Here is a 27,900-nt window from a genome sequence, read left to right on the forward strand (position 1 = left end):
ATAGGTTTAACCTTGTAATTTCTTATAGGTTTTACCTTGTAATTTCTTAAATGTTTTACCATGTGATTTCTTAAATGTTTGACCATGTGATTTCTTAAATGTTTGACCTTGTAATTTCTCAATTGGTTTACATTGTTTATAGTCTTTGTTTTTAAATTAAACTTTTTTTTTAAACAAGATTATAGAGCTTGAAATTCTTTCAAGTCACATATCAATTGTCAAAGACATGTATGTTACTTTTCTAAGACTTTATGTTTTTCTTCGTCATGTTCATTATTGTTTCATACAAATATACACAACATCCACCTTTATTCATACCAATACCAAGAATTATTCCATCTAACCCAGTGGTTTTACAAGGGAACATTTGTTTCCAGCTTATAGATTTCAGACAACACAAACCCAGAATGAGAAATTTTATTTTTATTTATTTTTTCATTCACATTGACTGCACGTGAAACAAATCAATGTCAATTTATGATACACAAAATGTCTGATTAAGTCATATCATCATGATTTACATAAAATTTCTTGTGTTTCATTTATATTTGTGTGTATTCAAGACCATTGCTATTTCCTCATGTCAATTTCACATTTAATTGCATGTATTTTAGGATCAATCAGTGTTATCTAAGCATCAAATAGTGTACAAGTAACACCCCAACAAAAACATAACAGTCTCCTTCAACAATAATCAACAATGATATACAAATCATACAACATATTCAATCCCCATTTTCAACTTTTTCTTTTTTAACCGCAACTTTTTCTTCTTCCTTTTTCAGTATGTCTTCTTTCTTTATATCTTTTTCGTCCAACGCTGCAGAAACAGTGTCCAGCATGGTAGTTAGATGATCTTTCGACAGCATCAGAGCCGATATGTACTTCTTACTCGCTGACTCAGAGAAGTTGGTTAGCTTTTCCTGATTGGATAGTTTTTGTTTTACTTGTTTCAGTTCCTCCTTCAATTTTTGACTCGATTCTTCTTTCGTTTCTAAATTTGTCTTGATTGTATCTGAAAAGCAAAACGAAGTGATACTCTCAGTAAAATGATAGACATCAGATTATTGCTATTTTACAAAATTTTCCTTTGAATTTACTGACTCATACTTTCCTTTCTCAGAACAGTAGAGTGATATGAAAAATTGTTGCTATAAACTAAGGGGGCGCAAGTGCTGTTGTCATGAAATTAATAACGTCGTCATAGGTAAAATGGTGATAAACAGATTATCCTTGGTCATCTCAATTTGATTGCTCTTCTCATTTTCAATGTACCAGTTCTAGCAAGAAAATCAATCTCGTTGAGATGATCAATGATAATCTATATATATCCATTTACAGCAGCATAATAGGAGTATGCTGAAAAGTCCCATTTGTCTTTATAGATCATGATTGAATGCTATACTCAATGTCTTTAAGGTGAAGATTTTACAACTGCTATCCCATAACATTAACATCATTAGTAATTTGTGAAAGTGAAGTAATGTCAAATACACCCTGTCAGACGAAAATGTACGACTTAAAATCATTCCCTTTTAATAATTTAGTCAACCTAATGTTATAGTATATGAGAAACAAACATTACAATGAAAACCTCTTGCCAATCACCGATCCATGAAACGAGGTCAAGGTAAAGGGAACCCTGTTTAACAAACATGCATACCTTTCAATGATGCTACATACCAAATGAAGGGACCATTTTGTTTTATATTTGTGTTTTTATTAGCCAAGTAAGTTAATATGTACATTCTCAATCAGAATTTTAATGAAAACACTGAAATATATTTGTTATATTTTTTGTAGTATAAAGGTACTTTACCTCTATCTTTTGATAATTTCTGCATTTCCTTTTCCATGTCCAGCCTTGTTTTCTCACTTTTCTCTAATCTGTCTAACAAACTCTCTATGTCTAAGACTGATCCTTTATAATTGATCATTCCTGTCAGTACTTCATCCTCCCCCTTTTTTGGTGTTCTGTTACTACTACCCGACTTGGAATCTTTGTAATCAGGATCATATTCTGCATTGCCTGAAAAATTGGTAAGACTTTTTTTTATTTTCTGCTATTCTGATATTCAGTAACTGGATATCTTGTCAATGTTGTAAAACTTAGTAATTATAGAATGAATGCTAAATTATTTAGCATATTAAGTGGATATACAATTTTCCTGAAGCAACAACTCAAAGTGGCATGTCTCTAAATAGATTTGCAATTTTTGATACATCTTTTTTCTTTCAAAGATTTAGATTTTGATTTTAACAATGCTAATTTGAAATTTGACAACTTAAGTATAAGGTCTGCAATAAATAAGGAATCCTTTGCCACCAGAAACACATCCTGCTTCCATTTCTTGCAATGTTTACATCAAATGAACTTTAAATTATTTTGACCCAAGCCAAATTCTCCAAGTGCAAATCTAAACTTCTAAAAAATTGTAACTTTCATTTTTCTTGTTTGATACCTAATGCTAGCGTTTCTGTATCTATGATTTTGATTTCTTTAGACTCCTCCTCTTTGTCCACCACCTGACCAGGAAGTGGTTTATCTGTCAACTTCCTGTAGTGTATGGAATCCCGTGATACAGATTTCTGGGCTAACTTCTTCACCTGTTGGTTATAATAATACATAACATTATGCTATATTTTTTTGCTTTTCTAAAAAACTTTTCAATATTCAACTATTACATTATAAAGGAACCGCCAAGCTAACAGCGCCGATCTACAGCCCACCAGCATATACATGGACCAAGGAATATTCCATACTTACAACGAAATAACAACTGAATCAAGATGACCAAGATGTCCGATACCACCTATACATCTATAAATGATAGCAGATATAAATGATTGCAGAAGAAACGTACCACGGGCGCCGATCTTAAATGAACTAGGAATTCACAACTATGCCATTATACAGACCAACTACTGCAGACGATCCAAAAATTATATAGTCACCAAATAATTAACAAAGGAACAGCTTTTGACAATATTATTATCCACAGCGGCGATCATAATCTTCCTATTGTTGCCGACGCGCCGGGAAGTAGTAACCTCCAACTATGGCCAGGTAGGAAGAGAAGCCTTGCGAAGTGGTAGGAACCATGGGAAGTTCGTCCTATTAGATGCCAAGCCTTTAGAACAATTTCATGTATCATATAATAGTAAAACGAACTCAAGTTACATTGTATACAAACTTTAATTTTCTATATTTATCTTATCTATTTATAACTCTGTATTGCTACTTTCACTTTTCATTGTTTCTCTCACCATGACGACATCAAATTCAATGCACCACTTTGAGTACTTCAGGGGCTCAATTTCTGTATAAAAATTGTCCTGATGAAGCCTGCCTTGCAGGCGAAACATGTAGACATAGATAATAAAATTGCAGATCTTTTGAAGTGTTGTTGTCAATTTTAATTATTATTACATTATAAGTTATATGGTCCATAGAGGATTAATAGTAAAATGCATAGGGGTGAGGCTTTCACTTTTTATTCATGCTATCATGTTTGTTATTAGATGTCTTTTCTAATTCTATTGTGTTGTTGAGTTGCTGTATCGATAACATAAACTGTACATTTACTTTTATTCATATTATAAAATAACATGGTGTATGAAAAAGACTTTTTTTCAGTTTTAGGGACTAAAGATTTCATTGATACATACCTGAGCTCTAGATAACTGTAGACCTATAGTGTGAATGATCTCCTCTACATCCTTGTCAATCAGGTAACCAGTATGGTTCTGATCAAAGTAAGTAAAGGATAACAGCAGGGCAGGGAACCTGGTGAAATATTTCTTTTTATCTTTCTTCTTTTCTGCAAAAATAGATATTACATTTGATCATTAAAATTCAATTTACTGTAAAAACAATATGATATAGATTTCTTGCAAAAACAAATATTTTAAAACCATTTTTTGAGGTGAAACCATGGTACTTTTTCACGATAGAATTTGGATTTTATATTACGGTACAAGGACCTCACTTTTTGGTTTACATTTGGAAGTGTTCAGTTACAAATCTTACATAATGTTTTTTGTTAGATACAAACTTGGACCTTACTTTTATCATCTGATTCCTCTTCATCTTCCTCTTTCTTCTCCTCACTTTTATCGTCAGCATCCTTTTTGACCACATAAGCCTAAAAATAAAGTTACAATGAAAATAACAATTTGATCTGCATAATTGATCGATTACTAAAAATGAAAGTTTTTTTAAAGCAAAATCAGGAATTCGACCCAAGTTGTTAAATGTGAACCTTTCGTCCAAGTATATAGTTGACACATCAAAGAACTAAGTTCAAACAATGCAATAATATGTAAAAACACAACTGCCTATGGGTGCTCTTATAATTCAGGTGTTTTAATTTCTTGCTATGACAGATATTGTCAGATGTTTTATTATAATTTGTAAACTAATATTCAATTTATTTGTGAAGATTTTTTTTCTTCATTTGTATCCATAGTAATGATCTGGTCTTATTTTTAACAGCATGAATAAATGTTAAATAAAATTGGTAAACAAAAATTGCAATAAAAAATAATTATCGCTTTTTATACATCATTGGCTCCTCACATGATTGTCTTTATCTTAAATCAGACAATAAATCTATTCCAATCTTATTTCATGCTCAGAAGGGAAATTTACTTGATCACATGCAATAATGTATAGCGGGTTATTTTCGTGGGGTGTAAATTATCACTTATTTCACAAATAGAACAAAATCACCAAAATAAATTCGACCAATTTAAAAGGGCACATGCAAACATATAGATAAGAGTTTTAAATCCACAAAAATAATGATGGCCAACATTTTCCGTATATTTCAATGAAATTCACAAAATTTTCACCCGCAATAATAACCCACAATACAGTACTAAGAAATTCTTATTGTATCATAGGATCATTGCTCGTATAGCTGTCCTTCATCTTGACAGAAGTTAGAAAGTCTTTAAACAATGAACCCTAGAGCTCACAATTAACAGCAGGATAAAAATATCACTATCAATTATTTAATTTGTACTAAAAGAAACAACTAGAGGCTCTTAACAGCCTGTGTTGCTCACCTTGGTTTATGTGCATATTAAACAAATGACACAGATGGATTAATAACAAAATTGTGTTTTGGTGATAGGATGTGTTTGTAGATCTTACTTTACAGAACATTCTTGCTACTTATAATTATCTCTATTTATAATGAACTTGGTCAATTAGTTACAGAGGAAAATATTCTTAAAATTTACAAAATTGACTGTAAAGGGCAATAACTCCTTGAAGGGGTCAAATGACCATTTTGGTCATGTTGACTTATTTGTAGATCTTACTTTGCTAAACAGTATTAGTGTTTACAGTTTATCTCTATCTATAATAATACTCAAGATAATAACAGAAAACGGCAAAATTTCCTTAAAATTACCATCTCAGGGGCAGCATCCCAACAACCAGTTGTCTGATTCATCTGAAAATTTAAGGGCAGATAGATCTTAACTTGATAAACAATTTAAACTCATGTCAGATTTGCTGAAAATACTTCGGTTTCAGATTTATTAGCCAAAATCTACATTTTACCCCTATGTTCTATTTTTAGCAATGTCGGCCATCTTTGTTGGTTGGCCAGGTCACCGCACACATTTCTTAAACTAGATACCTCAATGATGATTGTGGCCAAGTTTGGTTGGCCCTGTAGTTTCAGAGGAGAAGATTTTTGTAAAAGATTACATAAATTTACTATAAATTGGTAAAAAATGACTATAAAGGGCAATAACTCCTCAAGGGGTCAACTGACCATTTTAGTCTTTGGTGACTTATTTGTAGATTTAACTTTGCTGAACATTATTGCTGTTTACAGTTTATCTCTATCTATAATAATATTCAAGATAATAACCAAAAATGGCAAAATTTCTTAAAATTGCAAGTTCACGGGCAGCAACCCAACAACCAGTTGTCCAATTCTTCTGAAAATTTCAGGACAGATAGATCTTGACCTGATAAACTATTTATGACCTGTCAGATTTGCTCTAAATGCTTTGGTTTCAGAGTTATAAGCCAAGATCTACATTTTACCCCTATGTTCTATTTTAAGCCATGGTGGCCATCTTGGTTGGTTGGCTGGGTCACACCACACTTTTTTTAAACTAGATACCCCAATGATGAATGTGGCCAAGTTTGGTTGGCCCAGTTGTTTCAGAGGAAAAGATTTTGTAAAAGTTAACGACGACTGACGACGACGACGGACACCAAGTGATGAGAAAAGCTCACTTGGCCTTTTAGGCCAGGTGAGCTATAAAAGACAATATCAAATTAAATAGGAAATCGTTGTATATAAAACTAATTATTCACAATTGAATGTGTATGTGTATGTATGTGACAAGAAGAGACATGAGTATTATACCTTTCTATCATTCTTTTCACCATCTTTCTTACTATCTTTTGTTTCTTCATCCTTCTTTCTTTTCTTAGGCGTTGGCTCCTATCAAAACATAATATATGAACAAAAATCTGTGATGCTTTCATAATTCTATTCAACAACATTTTTAAAGGGGACAAAATGATCAATGAATTCTTGTTTTAGTATATGAAATAAACAATAAAGCATATTCTTGCATTCATCATTTTTATTTCAAGTTTGCATTGTCAAAGTTATTGTGCTTGTAATAACAAAACTTTTATCATTTTCCTTAATAAGAAAAAACCCTTAATTCTTGCGCTTTGAGTTGCACATGCAGGGAATTTTAATTAATACAATAAACATGTAAAGAATATCAAGATTGAAAACCCAACTTGTCAATTCTTTATTCTTCATGTATATATAAACAATAGCTATAAAGTACAAAGTATAAATATTATATTTTTATCAAACCTCTAAAATCACAAATGAAAAATCCATGAAAAAATCAATTTAAGCAATGAATAGATATCGACCTTATGCAAATAAATATCAATACGTATCAATTATCAGGTTATCTGCATGTTGATATCGTAAAATATCAGCAGTGAGACATAATATGAAGCTTTTTGACGAGTGAGCGTAGCGAACGAGATCAAAAAGTCTTCATATAATGTCAAGCAGCTGATATTTTACAATATCAATATGCAGATAACAATTTATCGGGCTATATTTGCGTGTTTCAGAAGTGTTTTCTTTGTTTCACCAGCACACAAAAGATGACTTGATAAGTTCAGGTCAAAGTTATTAACGTCGGTTCAAACATTATGACGTCGCTGATATGTCTGGGTCAAAGTTATTAAGGCCGATCAATGTATTTGACATCACAAAGACATGATACGGAATAATATTAAGAGCTGAACAGAGTGATATAGACAGTGGGACGACTGATAAATTTGTTTATCTTTTACAAATTGGCAAAACGTCTACAGAAAGTCTGAAACTATTTGAACTGACTAGTTATAATAACACTACATAACTTTTTATCTTTTTCTTACTTTTAAATGTCCCAAAATCAAGTAAAGTATTATATATATGTACATGAACCGTAAACAATTCAAGCATCAAACGCAACCATAACTTACTTTAGTTGATTTTTCTTCTGATTTTTTATCTTTTTCCTTTTCTTTGTCTTTATCCTTGTCTTTCTCTTTTTCCTTCTCTTTGTCTTTTTTCTCTTCCTCTTTCTTTTCTGGGGCTCGTACCAAAGATTTGTAGATTTCAAAGCCAAAATCTCTCATTAACATTTCATTGAACAATTCAGCAAACAACGACACCTGTCAATCAAAATGGTTTTAATATTACAGCTGTTTTTTTGAATCCTTGCAAGTTGAAGTTTTGGTTTGCTTCCTTTGTTTACATTAAATTTTTATCAAGCAATGTAATTAAGATTAACATCTGCAAACAATAATGTATTCAAATTTAACTCTGCCTTTTTATATTGATTTCAGATGTCAGTATAAATTACAATGCTTGACCGAACATTAAAACAAACAAAGCAAGCAAGCAAAGCAAACCAAACCAAACAAAACAAAACAAAACAATTAACTAGCTAGCATCAAGATTACAGCTGTCAAACAATTTTTTTAAGAGCATAAGACTTGTCAGTGGTGATAAGATGGCTAAATGGAATTAAAGTTGAAGAACAATAAAAATTGTGAAAAGTTGTTCCACATAAGTGCATGGTTAAATTTTATTTTCCCACATGAATTATAGATTTGCTATCCTTTTCACTTAAAAATCTGCAAATGGTGGCCACAGTATTTCTTTATCTTGGTTATCAGATGAAACTTGATCAGGGAATGACGTTAATATGATTCAGATCCAAATTTAACAAAAAGGTAGATGATATTTTAGAAAAGAGCATCATTTTACAAAGCTTTAAAATACATCTACAATGTTTAGTCATTATATTATACAGGAAGAATAACACTCACTTTGGTAGATAACTTACCCATTTATATGCAAATTACTATATACCAGAATTTAATAAGATTTTTTTAATCGATTTTTGTTTTTTAGGAATTGTAGGGACATGAGTTTTCGAGAACATTACTTTAAAAAAAAAAGTAACAATCATTTATACTGGTTAATACTGTAAATTCAGAAATTATTGCGAGGGTTTTCTTATTGCGAAAAATGCAACAGAGTTGTAAACGCAATAATTTAAACTCCCATTTTGAAATATTACATATAAACCTAACAGGATTTTTCTCAAAATCGTAAAAAAATTAAATCGCATTTAAGTCTAAAATGACAAAATTGCAATAATAAGTACACGCAATAATTTCTGAATTTACAGTATACAAGACTGAAGATGGACTTAAAGTGACGACATAGAACATGAAATCTAACCTCAAATGAGTGTTCCTTGTTATCCTCCGGTCTGTAGTCCAGTAGGACACTGAGAGACATGACAGCACAATCAAACTTTCCAGACTTAGCCAGAGGGTTCGGATGCACCAATATAGCGGGGTTTTCTGGTAGAGCATACTTCCTTTCTAATGATACTTTCTCTCTTTCATCTTTCTTCCTCTTTTCTTCTTCCTAAAAAGAATAAAATTGATAAAAAAATAATAACCTATGGCATTAATTACTTATAGCAAAAATGAATTGAAAATAAGAGAAACAAATTCAATTTTGTCATGTTTATGCTCTAGAGATGCATTTTTTTTCTTCAACACTTAATGTTACTAACCATGGCATTGAAAAGTAAGCAAATGGAATTTTGCAAAGCATTTTTAACCAGTTTCTGTCTTTCAGCCTTATTGTTGACAACTGTTTGTATGATAAAAAATCAAAGCGCTGTAAGCACTGTAGGCAGTTAACCAAAAACCAAGGCAAACATAATTATGAAAACTGTGGCAATGTTGCTTCAACTTTTTTTTTAAAGTTTTAAACGAACAAACATTAAACATTCATATTTAATTGTACACTTATGTTCATTTGATGAATTAATCATTAAGGCAAATAATTCATATTTTATCAAGGTTTTCAATAGCAGTGGCCCCACGAACTCCACCTATATTTCATATGATTTGTTATATTGTCCCATACATGAATATATATGGTTTAGGGGTGGGGATCTTGATCGTTACCAAGTTTAGGTAATTTTTGTCTCTTGTGGATAGTTGTCTCATTGGCAATCATACCATATCTTTTTTTTTTATATAAGAAACTTCCAGCTATGTTAACTGACCTATCAAAATTGAGAAGAAAACAAGAAGTAATTTTAACTGGACCCCTGCTGTTGTTTCAATCTTATCTACACAAACGTTTGTGTCGAAGTATCAATCAGCGGGTGGCCAGTTAAGAAGTAATTGTAACAGGATGCTGTTACGAAGTCTCCCAAACAAAGCTCCCATTACTCGCCATTCATATGGTCCCATGTTCATTTGATTTGATTTTTTGTCCCATAAAAGAATATATATGGCTTACGGGTGGGGGTCCCAACCATTTACAAGTATTCAAACAAGAGGGGGAGGGGTGACCCCCAGAGACTTTACCTATATTTCATTTGATTTGTTTTATTGTCCCATACAAGAATATATATGGTTTAGTGGTGGGGATGTTGACCGTTTGCAAGTTTTCAAACAAGAGGGGGTGGGGTGACCCCCTCAGGACTTCCCTTTCATATCATTTCATTTGTTTTATTATCCCCTACAAGAATATATATGGTTTAGGGGTTGGGATCTGGACCTTTACAAGATAAAAACACATTCTCAAATTGAACAGAGTGGGGGCGACCCCCAGGAACTTCCCTTTAATTTCATTTGATTAGCCATATTGTCCCATACAAGAATATATATGGTTTAGGGGTAGGGATATTGACCGTTTACAAGATTTCAGTCAAGAGGGGGTGGGGTGACCCCCTAGGGACTTCCATTTTATTTCATTTCATTTGTTTTATTGTCCCCCACAAGAATATATATGGTTTAAAGGTGGGGATATAGACCGTTTACAAATTCAAACAAGAGGGGTGGGATGACCCCCTCAGGACTTCCCTTTTATATCACTTTCATTTGTTTTATTGTCCCCTACAAGAATATATATGGTTAAGGGGTGGGGATCTGGAACGTTTACAAGATTATAGTACATTCTCAAATTGAACGGGGTGGGGGTGACCCCCAGGAACTTCCATTTAATTTCATTTAATTAGTTTTATTGTCCCATACAAGAACATAAATGGTTTAGAGGTGGGGATGTTAACCGTTTACAAGTTTTCAAACAAGAGGGGGTGAGGTGATCCCCCACAGACTTCCCTTTTATTTCATTTCATTTGTTTTATTGTCCCCTACAAGAATATATATGGTTTAGGGGTGGGGATCTGGACCGTTTACAAGATAATAGCACATTCTAAAATTGAACGAGTTGGGAAGGACCCCAGGGGACTTCCCTTTAATTTCATTTGATTTGTTTTATCATCCCATTCAAGAATATATGAGGTTTAGGGGTGGGAATCTGGACCATTTACAAGATAAAAGCATATTCCCAAATTGAAGGGGGTGTGGATGACCCCAAGGGACTCCCCCTTTATTTCAATTGATTTGTTTTATTGTCCTGTAATCATTCCTGAACACTACATGTATCTTTCACTTACAGTTTTCAAGTTATATTCATTTAAAATTTTTAGAAAATAAAATCCCATAGGGTTCTTAGTAAACCCCACCCTTCTTTCTGCCCCCAAAATACCCCTTAATAGACCCCAATGCACAAACAAAAGATTGATGGCTCACCTAGACAAATTAGTCTAACATTCTATGAAAGCCTAAGTTAAACTTTGTTTGGGAGACTTGAAAATACCCCTTGAAATTGCAATAATATGTTCAACTTGAAAAGCATTTAACACGCATCATGCGCATTACCAACATTTATCACTGATAAAAAAAATTATACTGTTATCAGGAATATATATATATTGTTTAGTGTTGTCAAATCGTACACTTTTGCCTAACCGGTTACTCGGATAATCGTTCGACCGATTAACCGGTTAACCGGTAATTTAAGTTGGTGTTATCAATAGAACCCTACGCATAGATATAAGATATGTTATGAGTTTCAATTTGACAACCTTTCATCCAAGTCATAAATATGCTTTTAGAATTGAAGTGTTTCCTTTATAGCATTGTAAGACTTGCCTGTAAGGATTCCTGGCGAAGTTTGACTTTTAATTATCAAATACACCGTATCCACTATAGCGTTTGTAACAACTTCAGATTAAAAAATCCAAAAACAAAATCTCGTAGAATTGAATATGTCATATGTCTGACACCGATTATTCTTTCCCTTTCTCTTGTTTTCTCCGAAAAAAATGGGGTGTGTTTCAATTTGAAATGATTAATTATAAAAAAAAAAGAAGATGTGGTATGATTGCCAATGAGACAATTCTTCACATGAGACCAAAATGACACAGAATCTAACAACTATAGGTCGTTGCACATGCTGTACGACCTGTTTCTTCACTGTGTTTTCTTTTTTTCTCTTTAAGCATGCTAGGACGCCTCCGGGTGCGGGAATTTCTCGCTACATTGAAGACCTGTTGGTGACCTTCTGCTAGTAACCAAGAAGAAAGTCCGACTGCAAAAGTGGAAGGTCGTAGACCTCGCTAATTTGAACTCCTGCATCCAAATTATAAAGATACGAAAATTTCGTCTTCTTTTAAATTCAAAATTGCCGCCAACAGAGTGATCAGTTGAACTTATATACGTAGTTGATTACGTATTGATGACAAACAATATTCCTACGACTTTTGCAATTTGGGAAATCTTAACTACTTGTCTTTAGAGATTTTCGGCGATTAGATATTTCATACAATTGTTCTTTCGACGTCTTAGCCAAAAGCTCAGGGGATAATAAACTACATAAGGATTCCTAATGTGCTCTACTTCCTATGTGCAACTTCAAAACTTTTGGGAAAATCGATGATCATTTAAGGTTTTTCTGGTCATATTTTTTGTAATCCAGAATGAAAAGTATAAAAAAACTGTCTAATAAGTTACAAATAATATAGTAGCCAGCTAGATGATAACAATGGCACGTATTTCAGCATTTATTGGATAGCACACAAATCAAGGGTGCTCGCATAAGGCAGCTTAACTGCCTAAAAATATGCAACAATAATAATACAATGTTTTTTTTCATACAAAAAACATATTCTTTTGCTGATTCCCAAACTCAGGTTAACAGGCCATAAATGTGACAAAACCATGGACAATTAAATGTATACCTCTTTCTTTTTTTCTTCTGTTTTTTCCTCTTCTAAATTCTTTAGTACTTCTTCTTCCATAGGAGTTGAAGCTTCCTGCAGATAATATAATAACATGTACTTGAATTTACTTATATTGGTCCATCTGAGTGGAGACCTTCACAATCAGTATTGCAACTTGTCATCATCTACACTATCAACTATTTAAAATTGTTTCTTTGATGTTTTCATTTTTTTTTTCCATCAATGTCTACAATAGGTAAAGATAAAATTTTCAAAACAAATTAAAAGTACAACAATGGGACATATTTTGTCAAGATGAAACAAGTGAAACTGTGAGCTACTGCTCACTGATGATACCCCCGCCGCCAGTGGATAATATTAAAAGTGTAAAAATATGCAAGTGTTCAGTAAACAGGAAGTTGTCGAGTGATGTGAATCTGAAAATGCATCACACGGTATAGCTGACTTATATAAATCCTGAAACCAAATTTCAGAAATCCTTGTATTGTAGTTCCTGAGAAAAATGTGACGAAAATTTTCAACTTGGCTATCATTTGTTAAATCATACAAGTGTTCGGTTAATAGGAAGTTGTCAAGTGATCAATCTGAAAACCCATCACACGGTATAGCTGACTTAAATAAACCCTGAAACCAAATTTCAGAAATCCTTATATTGTAGTTCCTGAGAAATGTGACAAAAAATATTCATGGGACGGACGGACTGACGGAAGGACAGACAGAGGTAAAACAGTATACCCCCCCCCCCCCTTTTTTAAAGCGGGGGTATAATCAAAAACCAGCCAAATTTTCTTTAATAAACGAAAGTAAAATTTGAAAAAAAACAAGTCAAACTGCAAGCTACTGCTCATTTTGATAAACAGGTAGTTGTTGAGTGATGAATCTGAAAACCCATCAAAGGGTATAGCTGACTTTATATACCAAATTTCAGAAATCTTTATGGTGTAGTTCCTGAGAAAGATGTGACGAAAAATATTCATGGGACAGTATAACTCCATTTTTTAAACCAGGGTATAAATAGTTAATTTTCTCCTTTAAATATTTCTTCCTTATTCCTTAAAAAGACATGATCATCCAATTTACCTGCCACCATCTCATATGTATTTTTGTGTAGTGTTTATACTTAGCAGGCCCGTTACATGCCTCTATCATGTATTTTCGTGTAGTTTTCATGTTTATCATTCTTACTTCTTTCACTTGTTCGTCACTTTCTTCTTTCTCTTGTTCCATCTTCAGTGACTTTGTCAGTCTAGCAATCAGCTGTGACTTCAATCCTTTGTTGCTCAATGTCCGAGCCTCTAATTCTCGTCGTAAATCTATAATCTGTAACAGATAAAATTGCGAATGGAAATGAGGAATGTATCAAAGAGACAGTGACCCGACCAAAGACCAGACAACAGCAGAAGGCAACCAATGGGTCTTCAATGCAGTGAGAAACTCCTGCACCCAAAAACGTCCTTCAGCTGGCCTCTAAACAAACAAGTATACTAGTTCAGTAATAATGGACGTCATACTAAACTCCAAAAATATACACAAGAAACTACAATTAATAAACTTTTATTTTGTAACCACTCAAGTATTTCTGATATTTTTTATTCTTTATTTATAACTCAATGAGTACATTAAATACATAAATCTCAGATTTACATTATATTTGCACACTTATAATATTTCTTCCGAATTTTTCATAGTTTAAAATTTTCCAGGTTCTAAATTCATTTGAAATTGAACAATCATTAGACAAATTAAAGTTTACAAAATTAGCAACATTGAAAAATGCATAGTTAGTAATATGTCTTGGGATCTAGCTGTGAGAACATCTCAGTCTGCACCAAAAACTTTTTCAACCACTAGTCCGAAGACCAATATTTTGACATTTTTCTTATTGGACCAAACAAAGTTTTGCAAAAACTAACTAGTCCGAACCAAATTTAACTAGTCTTGGGCATCGGACTAGTGGCTAACCGTGCAGACTGACATCTAGTAATATGTTCTCAAAATAAACAAACATAAAGAGAGATAAAAATAGACAGTCACTTTTATGGTCATTTGAACTAGAAGATTACAATGAACTAAATATCTATCAAATATCATTCCTCATATGTTCCAAAAAAAAATAACTATATAAAAATAATTTTGTCTAGCATATTTCCTCTTGCCTTTCAAATGTTGCAACCTAGGAAAAACAACAAGGTAGTCATAGTGCTTGATAAGGGTAAATATTTTCATTTTGTAAGAGAACATCTATCATAACATTTTTGTGTCACAATATAAACTGTTTTGTGTCGCAATATAAACTTTTGTAAAAGATATCTCTATGTGATTTATCTTTTTCACTCGTCCACTCATAATACGGTCTCAAAGTGGGAATTCTTGCCTTTGTCTGTACATATTTTAATTGATAAGTAAGAAAGACATAATATATCTTAAAGCCTTAAAGTGAAATGAGTGTACAGCCAAACATACCTTCATAGCCTTGGGATCTAGCTGTGAGAAGTGGGTAGGATCTCTGACTTCAACATTTTCTGTGTCTTCATCTTCTTCCTTAAGAAATAACACACAAGATAATCAGAACAGAATTTTCACAGACTTCAACTTTTTGATAAGTTCAATAACTTATTGTTTGTTTATTGAATATGCCAATATGATGTTGACATGTTCCTCTAGAAGTTCCATTTGCAGAAATACTTAATCTGTTTTAAGAATGAAAATTAGCTTACAAAAAAGAAAAGCAAAAAAAAAAAAAATGATTGCTAAATATAAAATCTCAAAGCAGTTATATGTTAAGATGTAACAATTAAACAAACCTCTTTTTTTTAAGTGACTTAAGTCTTAAATTTTAATCCAAAAAAGTTTACAGATTTTTTTATCTAAATATTGCAAAAAGTGTTCATGACTTATTTTTCTTATGCCATATTCTTCTGTCCCTATTGAATAGATATTAGAGAAATGACAATTTGTTCTATATCAAAAGTCGCTGTCAATGTGTTTTTTATATAGCTTGGGTCTATTCTAAAATTAAGCCAAAAGAATAAACTGTTGCAGTCAAAACAATAAAAGTCATAAACTCTTTTTCCAATTAATTAAAAGTAAAATTATTTCACGTTAAATCGTAATCATAACGTTTACTGTGTAACCTGCAGCTATATGATTAATGAAAAATAAATTCTACATCAACAACCCTGTGTCTGGTTATTTTTTCAGGGTCTCTGTGATGATCTAATCTTAGTTGAATAACCTTTACATAAAGGTCTTCAACAAATTAACACCTAGATAAAAAGAAACCAAAAGTATAAAGTCTGTGCCTGTGAGCTTGTGTCTTTAGGGCCATCAGAAATGGCGGCTATCTTTTTCTGCAGTTGTTTTTTGTAGGCTGTCTGTAGCGATGCCCACTCAAGGCGGGATGGACTACAACTCCATACATCTGGGAAGAAAATGACCGTAGTCTCAACTCTGGTTGGCAGGTGCTTGCCTTTATGGATCTCTTCTGGTCGTAAGTACCGCACCTCAGCAAATCTGTACCTGTATAGGAAGGGTTAGGAAAACAAATAACTTTAGTATTTGTATACACTACATTATATATATACTTAATCATTCCAATTACATTAAATACTTATGAATAGATTCTTTTCTTTTTGTGGAATATGATTTCAGGATTTACTTTAAAAGCAAATTAAGTTGAAAACAGAAAAAAGTTATTAATTTAATTCACATTGCTTACTGACATACACTTCATTATTAATATAGGTTAGGTCAAAGAGCTTTAAAGGATATCAATCTAATTAAAATAGGTCCTTTGTAAAAGCTTTCCTTACATGGATCTTAAAACACTCTATTTTACTGTTTCGGTAATTATTATATCAGCCAATGAAATTTCAGCCTTTATGTTTTTGAAGGTGTGTATAAATCAAACAAAACTAGAGGATCCCTAAAGGTCTTTATAAACAGAAAATATATTTAGATCTTGTAAGCAAAGCTTTCACACGGGATCTGTATTTCCAATATTCAGTTTCAAACAAAGAATGCCATTATAAATTGTGTCAACCATTAAGAAGAACTATATAATAATGACAACCAATCATCATTTAGTAAAACTAGTATAAAAGTACTGTGGATTCATTTATTTTTTGTGGATATAATTTAATGGATTGAAATAAACTTCTTTTTTCATAGATATTTGATTTTTTGTCAGCCTTTATCTTTTCCAAATAAATCCAAAAAAAAATGGTAATCACACAAATAATAATGAATCCACAGTAAATTTTAAAACTGAATAGCTATTTTGGTCTTACACTGTCTGAAAAAATCTGTACAATAAATTTTTAGCCATTTTTAGTGAATTTCTTATACATTTATGTCTAGCTAGCCTAGGTATAATTATATTCAGTAATATTGAGAGAGCTTGCAAATAATTAAGACCTGTGAGTCTATTTTCAAAGTGTTTAGCAACTACCATGACTACTATCTTCATGTATGCTCAACAATAAATTGCAAAACAAATAAATGAGCAGACATGGATTGATTGGTTTAAAATTACTGAATTTACCAATAAGAAAATATTGAAAAGATATTTAAATAAAGTTTGGATACAAATGTCTAGTTCAGTTTAATAGAGTTCAAATATAATTTCTAATTTACTTTTAAAATCACCGTATTTTACAACTTTTAAGAAACTGTACACAAAATTCTTTTACCAATTTATTTCCAAATATTAAAGAAATCACAATACCAAGAATGTGTCCATAGTTCACAGATGCTCTTACCATCATTTTCTATGTTCAGTGGACTATGAAATTTGGATCAAAACTTCAATTTGGCTTTAAAATTACAAAAAACATATCATAGGGAACATGTGTACTAAATCTCAAGCTGATAGGACTTCAACTTCATCAAAAACTACATTGACCAAAAATTTTAACCTGAAGCAGGACAGACAAACTATCAGATGAAAGGACTGACAAACAGATGCACAGACTGAAAAACATAATACCCCTAGGTGGGGCATAAAAATCTGAAGTAAACAGCTCAATTATCAAAGTAGGAGGCATTTATTGGGATAGTGTTAAACAAATTCTTAAAGGTTTTAGCTGATTATAAGGCAGACATGATTCCAATATCCCAAGTTTTTTTTTAGATCTATGGGATTAGCTTAATATAACTATTGGGTTGCATACATTAGTTTTTACAACACTTTGACATTTCATGCAAAAAATGCGGAAAGATTACTGTTGCTGTTATAAATGTTTCTAAATATTTATGTTATTATCTTCAATGAAAGGCATTTATACATGTATGTTTATGTAAATTAATAAAACTGGATGACCTATAAGGCTTAAAGTATAAAATATTTGGTTTTCTATCTTGACTTGATTAAAATCATTGTGGGAATAAAAAGAACACACTGACTACTAATTTGTATAAATCTGATTTCTTATTTCAAAAAATACCTGAAATTAATGTAAGGTTTTATTATTAACTTCTGAATTGTTGATTTTTTTGTGAAAATACATACAAGCACACAAAAAGATACACATCCACTATAGCTACATACACACACTATAGTAACATACACACACAGATACACACACTATAGTAACATACACACACAGATACACACTATAACCACATATGCACACAGATACACACACTATAGCTACATATGTACACAGATATACACAGTTATACACACACTACATACACACATATCAACAAACAACTGCAGATGGGCTATATGTTTAAAGGAATTCCCTGCAACTGGTCATTTCAATTCAAATTTTATCAAGAGCTATCTATGATGATGGTATGTGGTAAATAAATATTCTTTTAGCTGGAATTGCTAGATTCTGGATATATATTTGCCCACACAATATCTGTTTCAACACATGAACATTTATAAATACCGGTAGCTTCTGATAAAACTAAAATAGAAAAGCTCTTTGAAAGAAAATAAGAACATAAGTTCCGGTTAAACTATAATGAAGAAAAAAATATTGCAACAGGAAAGTCTAGAAAATTTAACATTGCAGGCTGATAAGGTATCTGTTTTAACTATAACTATTTAGATACTAACCACTGGGTACAAGCTGACAAGTCGATACCAGTCAAAGCTTTTGTTGTACGGATAGCAGTTTTAATTAGTACTTTTGGGTCTTCGTCTGGATTCAAACCATCCTGTGATGGGGACCATGCACCCCCTATTGCCATGGTTTCATTTTTGCCTTTGACACCAACTAAAAAATGGATAAGTCTTGTAGGATGTACAAAATTCTCCTGAACATCAGCAGTATCTTCTGACAGTGAACACGATTTGTGGTATAAATCCTCTAACTCAGGACAAGATAGAAGCATAACCTGAAATAATTAAAAAACTTACAAAAATACTGCCCTCTAAATCAAATACTGTAAATACTTATAAAAATAAATATGTTCCAGATCTAGTTTATGTTACATATAAAATGTTAGTATCTAAAACAGGCATTTTTTTGGTGTCTTTAGTTTATGTGTTACATATATTTGTTTTTCATCCAATTTGTTCATAAATTAGGCTTTTAGTTTTCTTGTTTGAATTTTTTTACATTGTCAATTCAAGGCCTTTAATAGCTGACTATGCGGTATGGGTTTTGGTCATTGTTGAAGGCTGTATGGTGACCTATAGTTGTTTCTTATAATTTCTGTGTAATTTGGTCTTTTGTGGAGGGTCGTCTTATTGGCAATAATCTTTCTTTTCTATATTGTTGTCCTAGAATAAGATCAGCAAAAGCTAAACATAGAATTTCAAAACCTAATACATTATTACTGAGAAAATAGTAAAAGTCTAATTTTGAATCTATGAGAAAAATAGTGGCAGTGTCATTCATATAGAATGTGTATATTGGAAAATAAAAATAAAATACCATTTTCTGAAAGCAGGTGTGCAAAAAGCATTAAAGAAATGAAATAATTGCCTGTTGAATGTTTTTCTATAATTTAATTTTTGGATACATTATTTTCTAATGATCTTCTCACCTTAGCATTAAAACTATGATCAGCATCTGGTGGATCGAGTAAAGCATCTGAAGTGTTGATAGACTCTACATCTTTGTGAAGGACATGGAACTCACAGTTACGTCCTAACTGAAATGGCCTCGTCAATGGGAAAGCATCCATCCATGTAAAGTTGGCTTTGAAGAAATCACTAGGGACATACATACTGCTGTACCTAGACTTCAGTGTAACCACATTAGCTGCTTGTCTACAATTTAATGGAAAAACATATAATTGATCTTTGTGTGTAATCATAAAATATTTCATAAATATTTCATTATTATATAAAAAAAAAAACACACCCATATCATACATATTTGCAAGTAATCATAAAACATATCACTTGTTGAAGGCCGTACTTTAACCTATAAAAGAGGGACGAAAGATACCAAAGGGACAGTCAAACTCGTAAATCTAAAACAAACTGACAACGCCATGGCTAAAAATGAAAAAGACAAACAGAAAAACAATAGTACACATGACACAACATAGAAAACTAAAGAATAAACACGAACCCCACCAAAAACTAGGGGTGATCTCAGGTGCTCCGGAAGGGTAAGCAGATCCTGCTCCACATGCAGCACCTGTCGTGTTGCTTATGTGATAACAAATCCGGTAAATAGTCTAATTCGGTAGGTCAAATTCATGAAACGGAAGGAGATTGTAGTTACGACGTAAGGAACATATCCGATATCATTTGTGAAACGGTTATTCCATAACGGTCAACCAACTCCTGATGGCGTCCGTAAAATTTACAAAGGGATGATTTCAACTTCACCATTTGGAACTCTTGGTTTAATAGCTTCCTTGTGAGCAGTAACCCTCTATCAAGAAAATCATGATAGGAAATGCAAGCACGGGAATATCGTATCAATTGGGAGATATATACCCCGTATGCAGGTGCTGCTTGAATGTTGCTACTTAGAAATGGAAAGTTCACAATTGGAAAGCTGAAATCATCTCTTTTGTCGTAAAGTTTTGACTTCAACCAACCCTCATTGTCAATTTCTAGATGTAAGTCAAGATATGAAGCCGACTTAGCTGTATCTGTAGTATCCTTTTTCTCCAATTCAATGGGATAGATGCGATCCACATAGTCACCAAATTTTGAATTGTTTAGTGAAAGAACGTCATCTATATAGCGGAAAGTAGAGTTAAAGGATATTGCTAACTTCTTATCTTTCTTCCTAAGAAGTTCCTGCATGAAGTCAGCCTCATAATAATAAAGAAACAAGTCAGCAAGTAGAGGGGCACAGTTTGTTCCCATTGGATGCCGACAGTCTGTTGAAAAACACGTCCTCCGAACGTAACAAATATGATGTCAATCAAGAAATCAAGCATCTTGATAATATCGGTTTCAGAGAATTTTTTGTTTGAATCAGAATGATTCTTTACAAAGTATGATTTATCCCTCCCTAAGACAAGATGCTTGTATCTACGTTGGCCATTCTTTTTTATGAAGCAAAGTAATACCAACTCTTTTAATTGTCATATAATGGTTTACTTTTTAAATTGTTATTTGGATGGAGAGTTGTCTCATTGGCACTCACACCACATCTTCCTATATCTATATCATCAGTATCTGTGTTGTTTTTCTAACTAATAGTCTGTAGCTAGTGTTCTTAATCAAAATGTCACACAAAAGTGAGTAAAACACATATCATACAATTTTTGTACTTGAATGTTTTAATATTTTTGTTCTAGTATTACATAGAACTATCATCTTTAAAAATTTTCTCCTTTCATAATCGTAATATTTGATTGGCTTGACAGATTCTTAGTGAATAATTAAGTGGCATATACATAGATCAAAATATGGTGTACAAAAGTAATGAAACAGCTACTAAACAACAACATATAAGTTTGATTGATTGATTGTTGGTAACTTAATGTCCAGTGGCAAATATTCAATGTATGTTTAGGACGATATATAAATTTGAAACTTACAAATTGAATGATAATTTTGGTATCTGTACTACATATCTTGGTACAACTCTCATACGTCTACGTGGACTACCACTTCTATCTCCACGTTTAGGGGTTCTTGAACGAGACCTCTTCTTTAGAGGTAAAGGTCTCTCTGGTCTTTCTCTAGGCTCTTTCTTTATATCACTGAAGCCTTTTCTCTCTCGGTCTCTGAATCTATCTCCTTTCTTTGATGAAAATGGCCTATTTCCTAAAACAGCACATATTATCATTTACATTATTTCATGGAATTTACATAAACCTAACTGTTGAAATAAAGTTAAGACCTTTCATATAAATTCAAAAGCTAAAAAAAGTATCAAAATATAGTAAGATAAGTTACCAGGGTTTTCTCCCATTAAAGATAAAGTTAAATGTTGTTTTATTAGTTTGACAACTTCATGCTGATGATGAATGGTTCCAGTGGCAAATTAAATGCATATACAGGATGGTTTAAAAGTAATTGCAATATGAATAATAACCCTGCTTTGTACTAGACTCGACATGCTGATCCAGATTTTTAAAGTGCTACTTTACAAGGTAACAGTCCATAGTAAGACATGTCATCCTTTCTGTACACATAATATTAACTCTGAGCCAAACTGAAACAGTCTTTATGCTTATTCCTTACTACTGCATGTTAAGCTGAGAAGCAGGATATAGCAATTTTAAAGTCTTCTGTTTGAACAGGCTGGGGTCAAACAATCCATTCTCAATTTTATTTGTTTCTTCAGTTTGGAAATTAACCTGGGTTATCTCCCATAAAAGATGAAGGTACAGACTGTCCCATTACACTTGCTTTACCTTGGTGTGAGAACTTACCTGGGTTATCTCCCATTAAAGATGATGGTACAGATTGTCCCATTACACTTGCTTTACCTTAGTGTGAGAACTTACCTGGGTTATCTCCCATAAAAGATGAAGGTACAGACTGTCCCATTACACTTACTTTACCTTGGTGTGAGAACTTACCTGGGTTATCTCCCATTAAAGATGATGCAGTGATATTGTTGGCTTTTTTCAAATCTACCACTACCCTTTTTTATTGGGAAAATATGCATCTTTTTCATCAAATTGGGAAATTTAAAATAAACTGTGAATTTGACTGAAACTTCAATTTACAGACCCATTTTTAAGAGTCAAACCCTGCTTTAAAATAAGACCCCATTTTGTCAGTGATGACCCTAAAGTGTTTACATATAGTCATTTTAAGCATGAACATTTTTTAAATGAGTGTTTTTCAGTTTGTATTCATGCAACTTCTTCTGAGACTGCACTGTTTAGGAAAAAGTTGTCGTTTTGGGAATTATTTTAAGCCATTTTTTTTAAATTACGATTCTTCTCCAGGGGAAAAAGCCTTTATTCTCCATTAATTTTAGGCAAACAATATCACTGTGATGGTACAGATTGTCCCATTACACTTGCTTAACCTTGGTGTGAGAACTAACCTGGGTTATCTCCCATTAAAGATGATGATACAGATTGTCCCATTACACTTGCTTTACCTTGGTGTGAGAACTTACCTGGGTTATCTCCCATAAAAGATGAAGGTACAGACTGTCCCATTACACTTGCTTTACCTTGGTGTGAGAAATTACCTGGGTTATCTCCCATAAAAGATGAAGGTACAGACTGTCCCATTACACTTGCTTTACCTTGGTGTGAGAACTTACCTGGGTTATCTCCCATTAAAGATGATGATACAGATTGTCCCATTACACTTGCTTTACCTTGGTGTGAGAACTTACCTGGGTTATCTCCCATAAAAGATGAAGGTACAGACTGTCCCATTACACTTGCTTTACCTTGGTGTGAGAAATTACCTGGGTTATCTCCCATAAAAGATGAAGGTACAGACTGTCCCATTACACTTGCTTTACCTTGGTGTGAGAAATTACCTGGGTTATCTCCCATAAAAGATGAAGGTACACTGTCCCATATCACTTGCTTTACCTTGGTGTGAGAACTTACCTGGGTTATCTCCCATAAAAGATGATGGTACCGATTGTCCCATTACACTTGGTTTACCTTGGTGTGAGAACTTACCTGGGTTATCTCCCATTAAAGATGATGGTACAGACTGTCCCATTACACTTGCTTTACCTTGGTGTGAGAACTTACCTGGGTTATCTCCCATAAAAGATGAAGGTACAGACTGTTCCATTACACTTGCTTTACCTTGGTGTGAGAACTTACCTGGGTTATCTCCCATTAAAGATGATGGTACAGACTGTCCCATTACACTTGCTTTACCTTGGTGTGAGAACTTACCTGGGTTATCTCCCATAAAAGATGAAGGTACAGATTGTTCCATTACACTTGCTTTACCTTGGTGTGAGAACTTACCTGGGTTATCTCCCATAAAAGATGATGGTACCGATTGTCCCATTACACTTGCTTTACCTTGGTGTGAGAACTTACCTGGGTTATCTTCCATAAAAGATGATGGTACAGATTGTCCCATTACACTTGCTTTACCTTGGTGTGAGAACTTACCTGGGTAATCTCCCATAAAAGATGAAGGTACAGACTGTCCCATTACACTTGCTTTACCTTGGTGTGAGAACTTACCTGGGTTATCTCCCATAAAAGATGAAGGTACAGACTGTCCCATTACACTTGCTTTACCTTGGTGTGAGAACTTACCTGGGTTATCTCCCATAAAAGATGAAGGTACAGACTGTCCCATTACACTTGGTTTACCTTGGTGTGAGAACTTACCTGGGTTATCTCCCATTAAAGATGATGGTAGAGACTGTCCCATTACACTTGCTTTACCTTGGTGTGAGAACTTACCTGGGTTATCTCCCATAAAAGATGAAGGTACAGACTGTCCCATTACACTTGCTTTACCTTGGTGTGAGAACTTACCTGGGTTATCTCCCATTAAAGATGAAGGTACAGACTGTCCCATTACACTTGGTTTACCTTGGTGTGAGAACTTACCTGGGTTATCTCCCATAAAAGATGAAGGTACTGATTGTCCCATTACACTTGGTTTACCTTGGTGTGAGAACTTACCTGGGTTATCTCCCATTAAAGATGATGGTACAGACTGTCCCATTACACTTGCTTTACCTTGGTGTGAGAACTTACCTGGGTTATCTCCCATAAAAGATGAAGGTACACTGTCCCATTACACTTGCTTTACCTTGGTGTGAGAACTTACCTGGGTTATCTCCCATAAAAGATGATGGTACCGATTGTCCCATTACACTTGGTTTACCTTAGTGAGAACTTACCTGGGTTATCTCCCATTAAAGATGATGGTACAGATTGTCCCATTACACTTGGTTTACCTTGGTGTGAGAACTTACCTGGGTTATCTCCCATTAATGATGATGGTACAGATTGTCCCATTACACTTGATTTACCTTGGTGTGAGAACTTACCTGGGTTATCTCCAATTAAAGATGAAGGTACAGACTGTCCCATTACACTTGATTTACCTTGGTGTGAGAACTTACCTGGGTTATCTCCCATAAAAGATGAAGGTACAGACTGTCCCATTACACTTGATTTACCTTGGTGTGAGAACTTACCTGGGTTATCTCCCATAAAAGATGAAGGTACAGACTGTCCCATTACACTTGCTTTACCTTGGTGTGAGAACTTACCTGAGTTATCTCCCATTAATGATGATGGTACAGATTGTTCCATTACACTTGCTTTACCTTGGTGTGAGAACTTACCTGGATTATCTCCCATAAAAGATGAAGGTACAGACTGTCCCATTACACTTGCTTTACCTTGGTGTGAGAACTTACCTGGGTTATCTCCCATAAAAGATGAAGGTACAGATTGTCCCATTACACTTGCTTTACCTTGGTGTGAGAACTTACCTGGGTTATCTCCCATAAAAGATGATGGTACAAATTGTCCCATTACACTTGCTTTACCTTGGTGTGAGAACTTACCTGGGTTATCTCCCATTAAAGATGATGGTACAGATTGTCCCATTACACTTGGTTTACCTTAGTGAGAACTTACCTGGGTTATCTCCCATTAATGATGATGGTACAGATTGTCCCATTACACTTGGTTTTCCTTGGTTTGATCCTTGCTGAAATTGATAAAAACATAGAAGATAAATAAATTAGCCTGACACTTAAGCCTATACAGTAATATTGAAGATTTTAAAATAAAGTTCCACAAAGCATTAAGCTTTTTTCTCTAATTTTTGTGCTCTCTCCACATTTCCTGACTGGTGTGAGAATTTTTTTTCTTCTCACTAGTGAAAAATCTTTTCCCGGCAAATGATTAGTCGAAATTTGATTATGACGTCAAAATTTTCTTCTAAATATTCCTTATGTGATGTCATGAAAAAAGGAGACCTTGCCTGGTGACATCATAAAAAGAACACAAGTTTCTGAAAATCTTTGAAAAAGAATGATTGAAGTCATCAGAGAAACAGATTCACATGCTATAAATCCTGTTTTACGATATTTCTACACTCTTGACAGTTAAATTTAATGATTAAAATGCTCGACAAGCCTGGCGCTTTAAATAATAAAATTTAACTGTCTCGTGTGGAGAAATATCATAATACACTTGTTGCAGTGTAGGAATCTATATATTATACACAACAGGAGTTTGTACTGTCATTGATGTTAAGTTGTATTTTCAATGGTAAGGATCTGTTAGGAAATTTGAATATATGAGGATACGAAAAAAAATATATGGTTTTGAACAGTACATTTCTTGATATTGTTTTTCAATTTACTATTTATTATATATATTTTGAAATTCCATTAATTTTTTAATTTATTTAACATTCAATAATTCCAATATATTTTATAAAGGTACAGAGATTTTTCTAAAATGTCTGTATCTCAAGGACCTATCTTTATTTTTTCAATTATTTCAATTTACACATTATACATGCATGACATGTATTTTTTCAAAACGACATCTGATTCAGTGAAAATTTTAGTATTTTATGTTTCAGCTGCAATAGCCCTCTAATAAAACAAATTCCCCCTTAAAAAATGACTACAATTTCGAATATAATATTTCAGAAGTATAACCAGTGTTTTTAAATGTCATACATGTATTTCAATCAAGGGAGGAGTATGTTACCTGATTAGGAAGGAGTTGTATTCGTGTTGCATTCCATTTGAATGGCATGTTAGGATTGTAGGTGGCTTCTACTAACACTCTCTCACCAACTTTTGGAATCAGGCCTTTTACACAACTGCAAAAAGTTACAAGGATAATAATCGGATTTATTTCCCTGTCATATACATATACATATAATAACATGTATGATTTATCATAATACATTATTTATTAAAAGCAATCTTATCGGGGCCTTTTATAGCTGACTATGCAGTATGGGCTTTTCTCATTGTTGAAGGCCGTACGGTTACCTATAGTTGTTAATGTTTGTGTCATTTTGGTCTTTTGTGGATAGTTGTCTCATAGGCAATAATACCACATCTTCTTTTTTATATTATGTCATTCCTAAATTAACCTTCATTTCAAATGAAATTTAACATTCATGAAAAACAAGCTTCCAAAATAAAGTGCACAGGTAAATAAATAATAACTATTGAATCTCAGACACTTTTCTCAGTGAATGACCCCATAATCAATGACATCACCAGTATTTGCTCATGACCTCTGTAATGTTATTTTGAATGTACTGGAACAGATTTGAAAGAGCTCTCTTTGACGTATATAGTCTGTATTTCAATAAATACCCATCAGACATCTGTATTTCTCATTGCACTGATGTAGTATGATCAAAATTTCGCATGGAATGGTGGCAGGACTGTCTTGAACTAAGTGTATCAGTTTTGACTTTGTGTTGAATACATCACTAAATTTCACATCAAAAACAGTAATAAAATCCCTGTGCCTTAGTTTTGGGTTTTGTCTAGCATGTTATAAACTATATCATTTGCATATCTATAAATACTTGAATTGGATTGGTCAAGTAGAATTTTTCTCTTGGTTTACACTTCGATAAACCATGTTTCCGAAACTACTTTTGTAATCTATTCATGCGCGATACACATTCTTGCAGGGATCCCGGGATTTTCAGCAAGTTGAGATAATAAAACAATTGCATAACAGTTGTTTCTATTCTAAAGCATATATAACCAAAAAAAAAGAAACAAAATAAATGCACTATAGCTTTGAAAATGTATAAAAATAAAATTTGAATAAAAAACTGGGAAATTTCACGACTGACTTGGCGAATTTACATCAAGCCAAACACGACGTTATACGATT

At 33.1% G+C, this 27,900-nt stretch overlaps 1 protein-coding gene across 8 annotated transcripts in view; it reads right to left on the bottom strand.

Moving 5' to 3' along the window:
- Positions 1–408: 408 nt before the first annotated feature.
- The window catches only part of LOC134724810 (cell division cycle and apoptosis regulator protein 1-like), a 47,104-nt gene continuing 19,612 nt past the window's right edge, over positions 409–27,900 (bottom strand). For 3 of the 8 annotated variants that reach the window (XM_063588075.1, XM_063588077.1, XM_063588076.1), the window contains 17 exons: positions 26,743–26,857; positions 25,654–25,726; positions 21,646–21,874; positions 19,681–19,906; positions 18,746–19,026; positions 15,981–16,197; positions 15,142–15,219; positions 13,864–13,998; positions 12,676–12,750; positions 8,805–8,996; positions 7,535–7,726; positions 6,396–6,473; positions 4,067–4,145; positions 3,670–3,821; positions 2,463–2,607; positions 1,820–2,029; positions 409–1,015 (listed from right to left, as the gene is read on the bottom strand). In XM_063588075.1, the coding sequence (XP_063444145.1) occupies positions 726–1,015; positions 1,820–2,029; positions 2,463–2,607; positions 3,670–3,821; positions 4,067–4,145; positions 6,396–6,473; positions 7,535–7,726; positions 8,805–8,996; positions 12,676–12,750; positions 13,864–13,998; positions 15,142–15,219; positions 15,981–16,197; positions 18,746–19,026; positions 19,681–19,906; positions 21,646–21,874; positions 25,654–25,726; positions 26,743–26,857 (2,767 nt within the window). In that variant the 3' untranslated portion in view covers positions 409–725. The other 5 variants (XM_063588078.1, XM_063588081.1, XM_063588080.1 and 2 more) reach the window with 5 other exon arrangements.

This window comes from Mytilus trossulus, chromosome 7 (assembly GCF_036588685.1).
Source record: "Mytilus trossulus isolate FHL-02 chromosome 7, PNRI_Mtr1.1.1.hap1, whole genome shotgun sequence".
Classification (NCBI taxonomy): Eukaryota; Metazoa; Mollusca; class Bivalvia; order Mytilida; family Mytilidae; genus Mytilus; species Mytilus trossulus.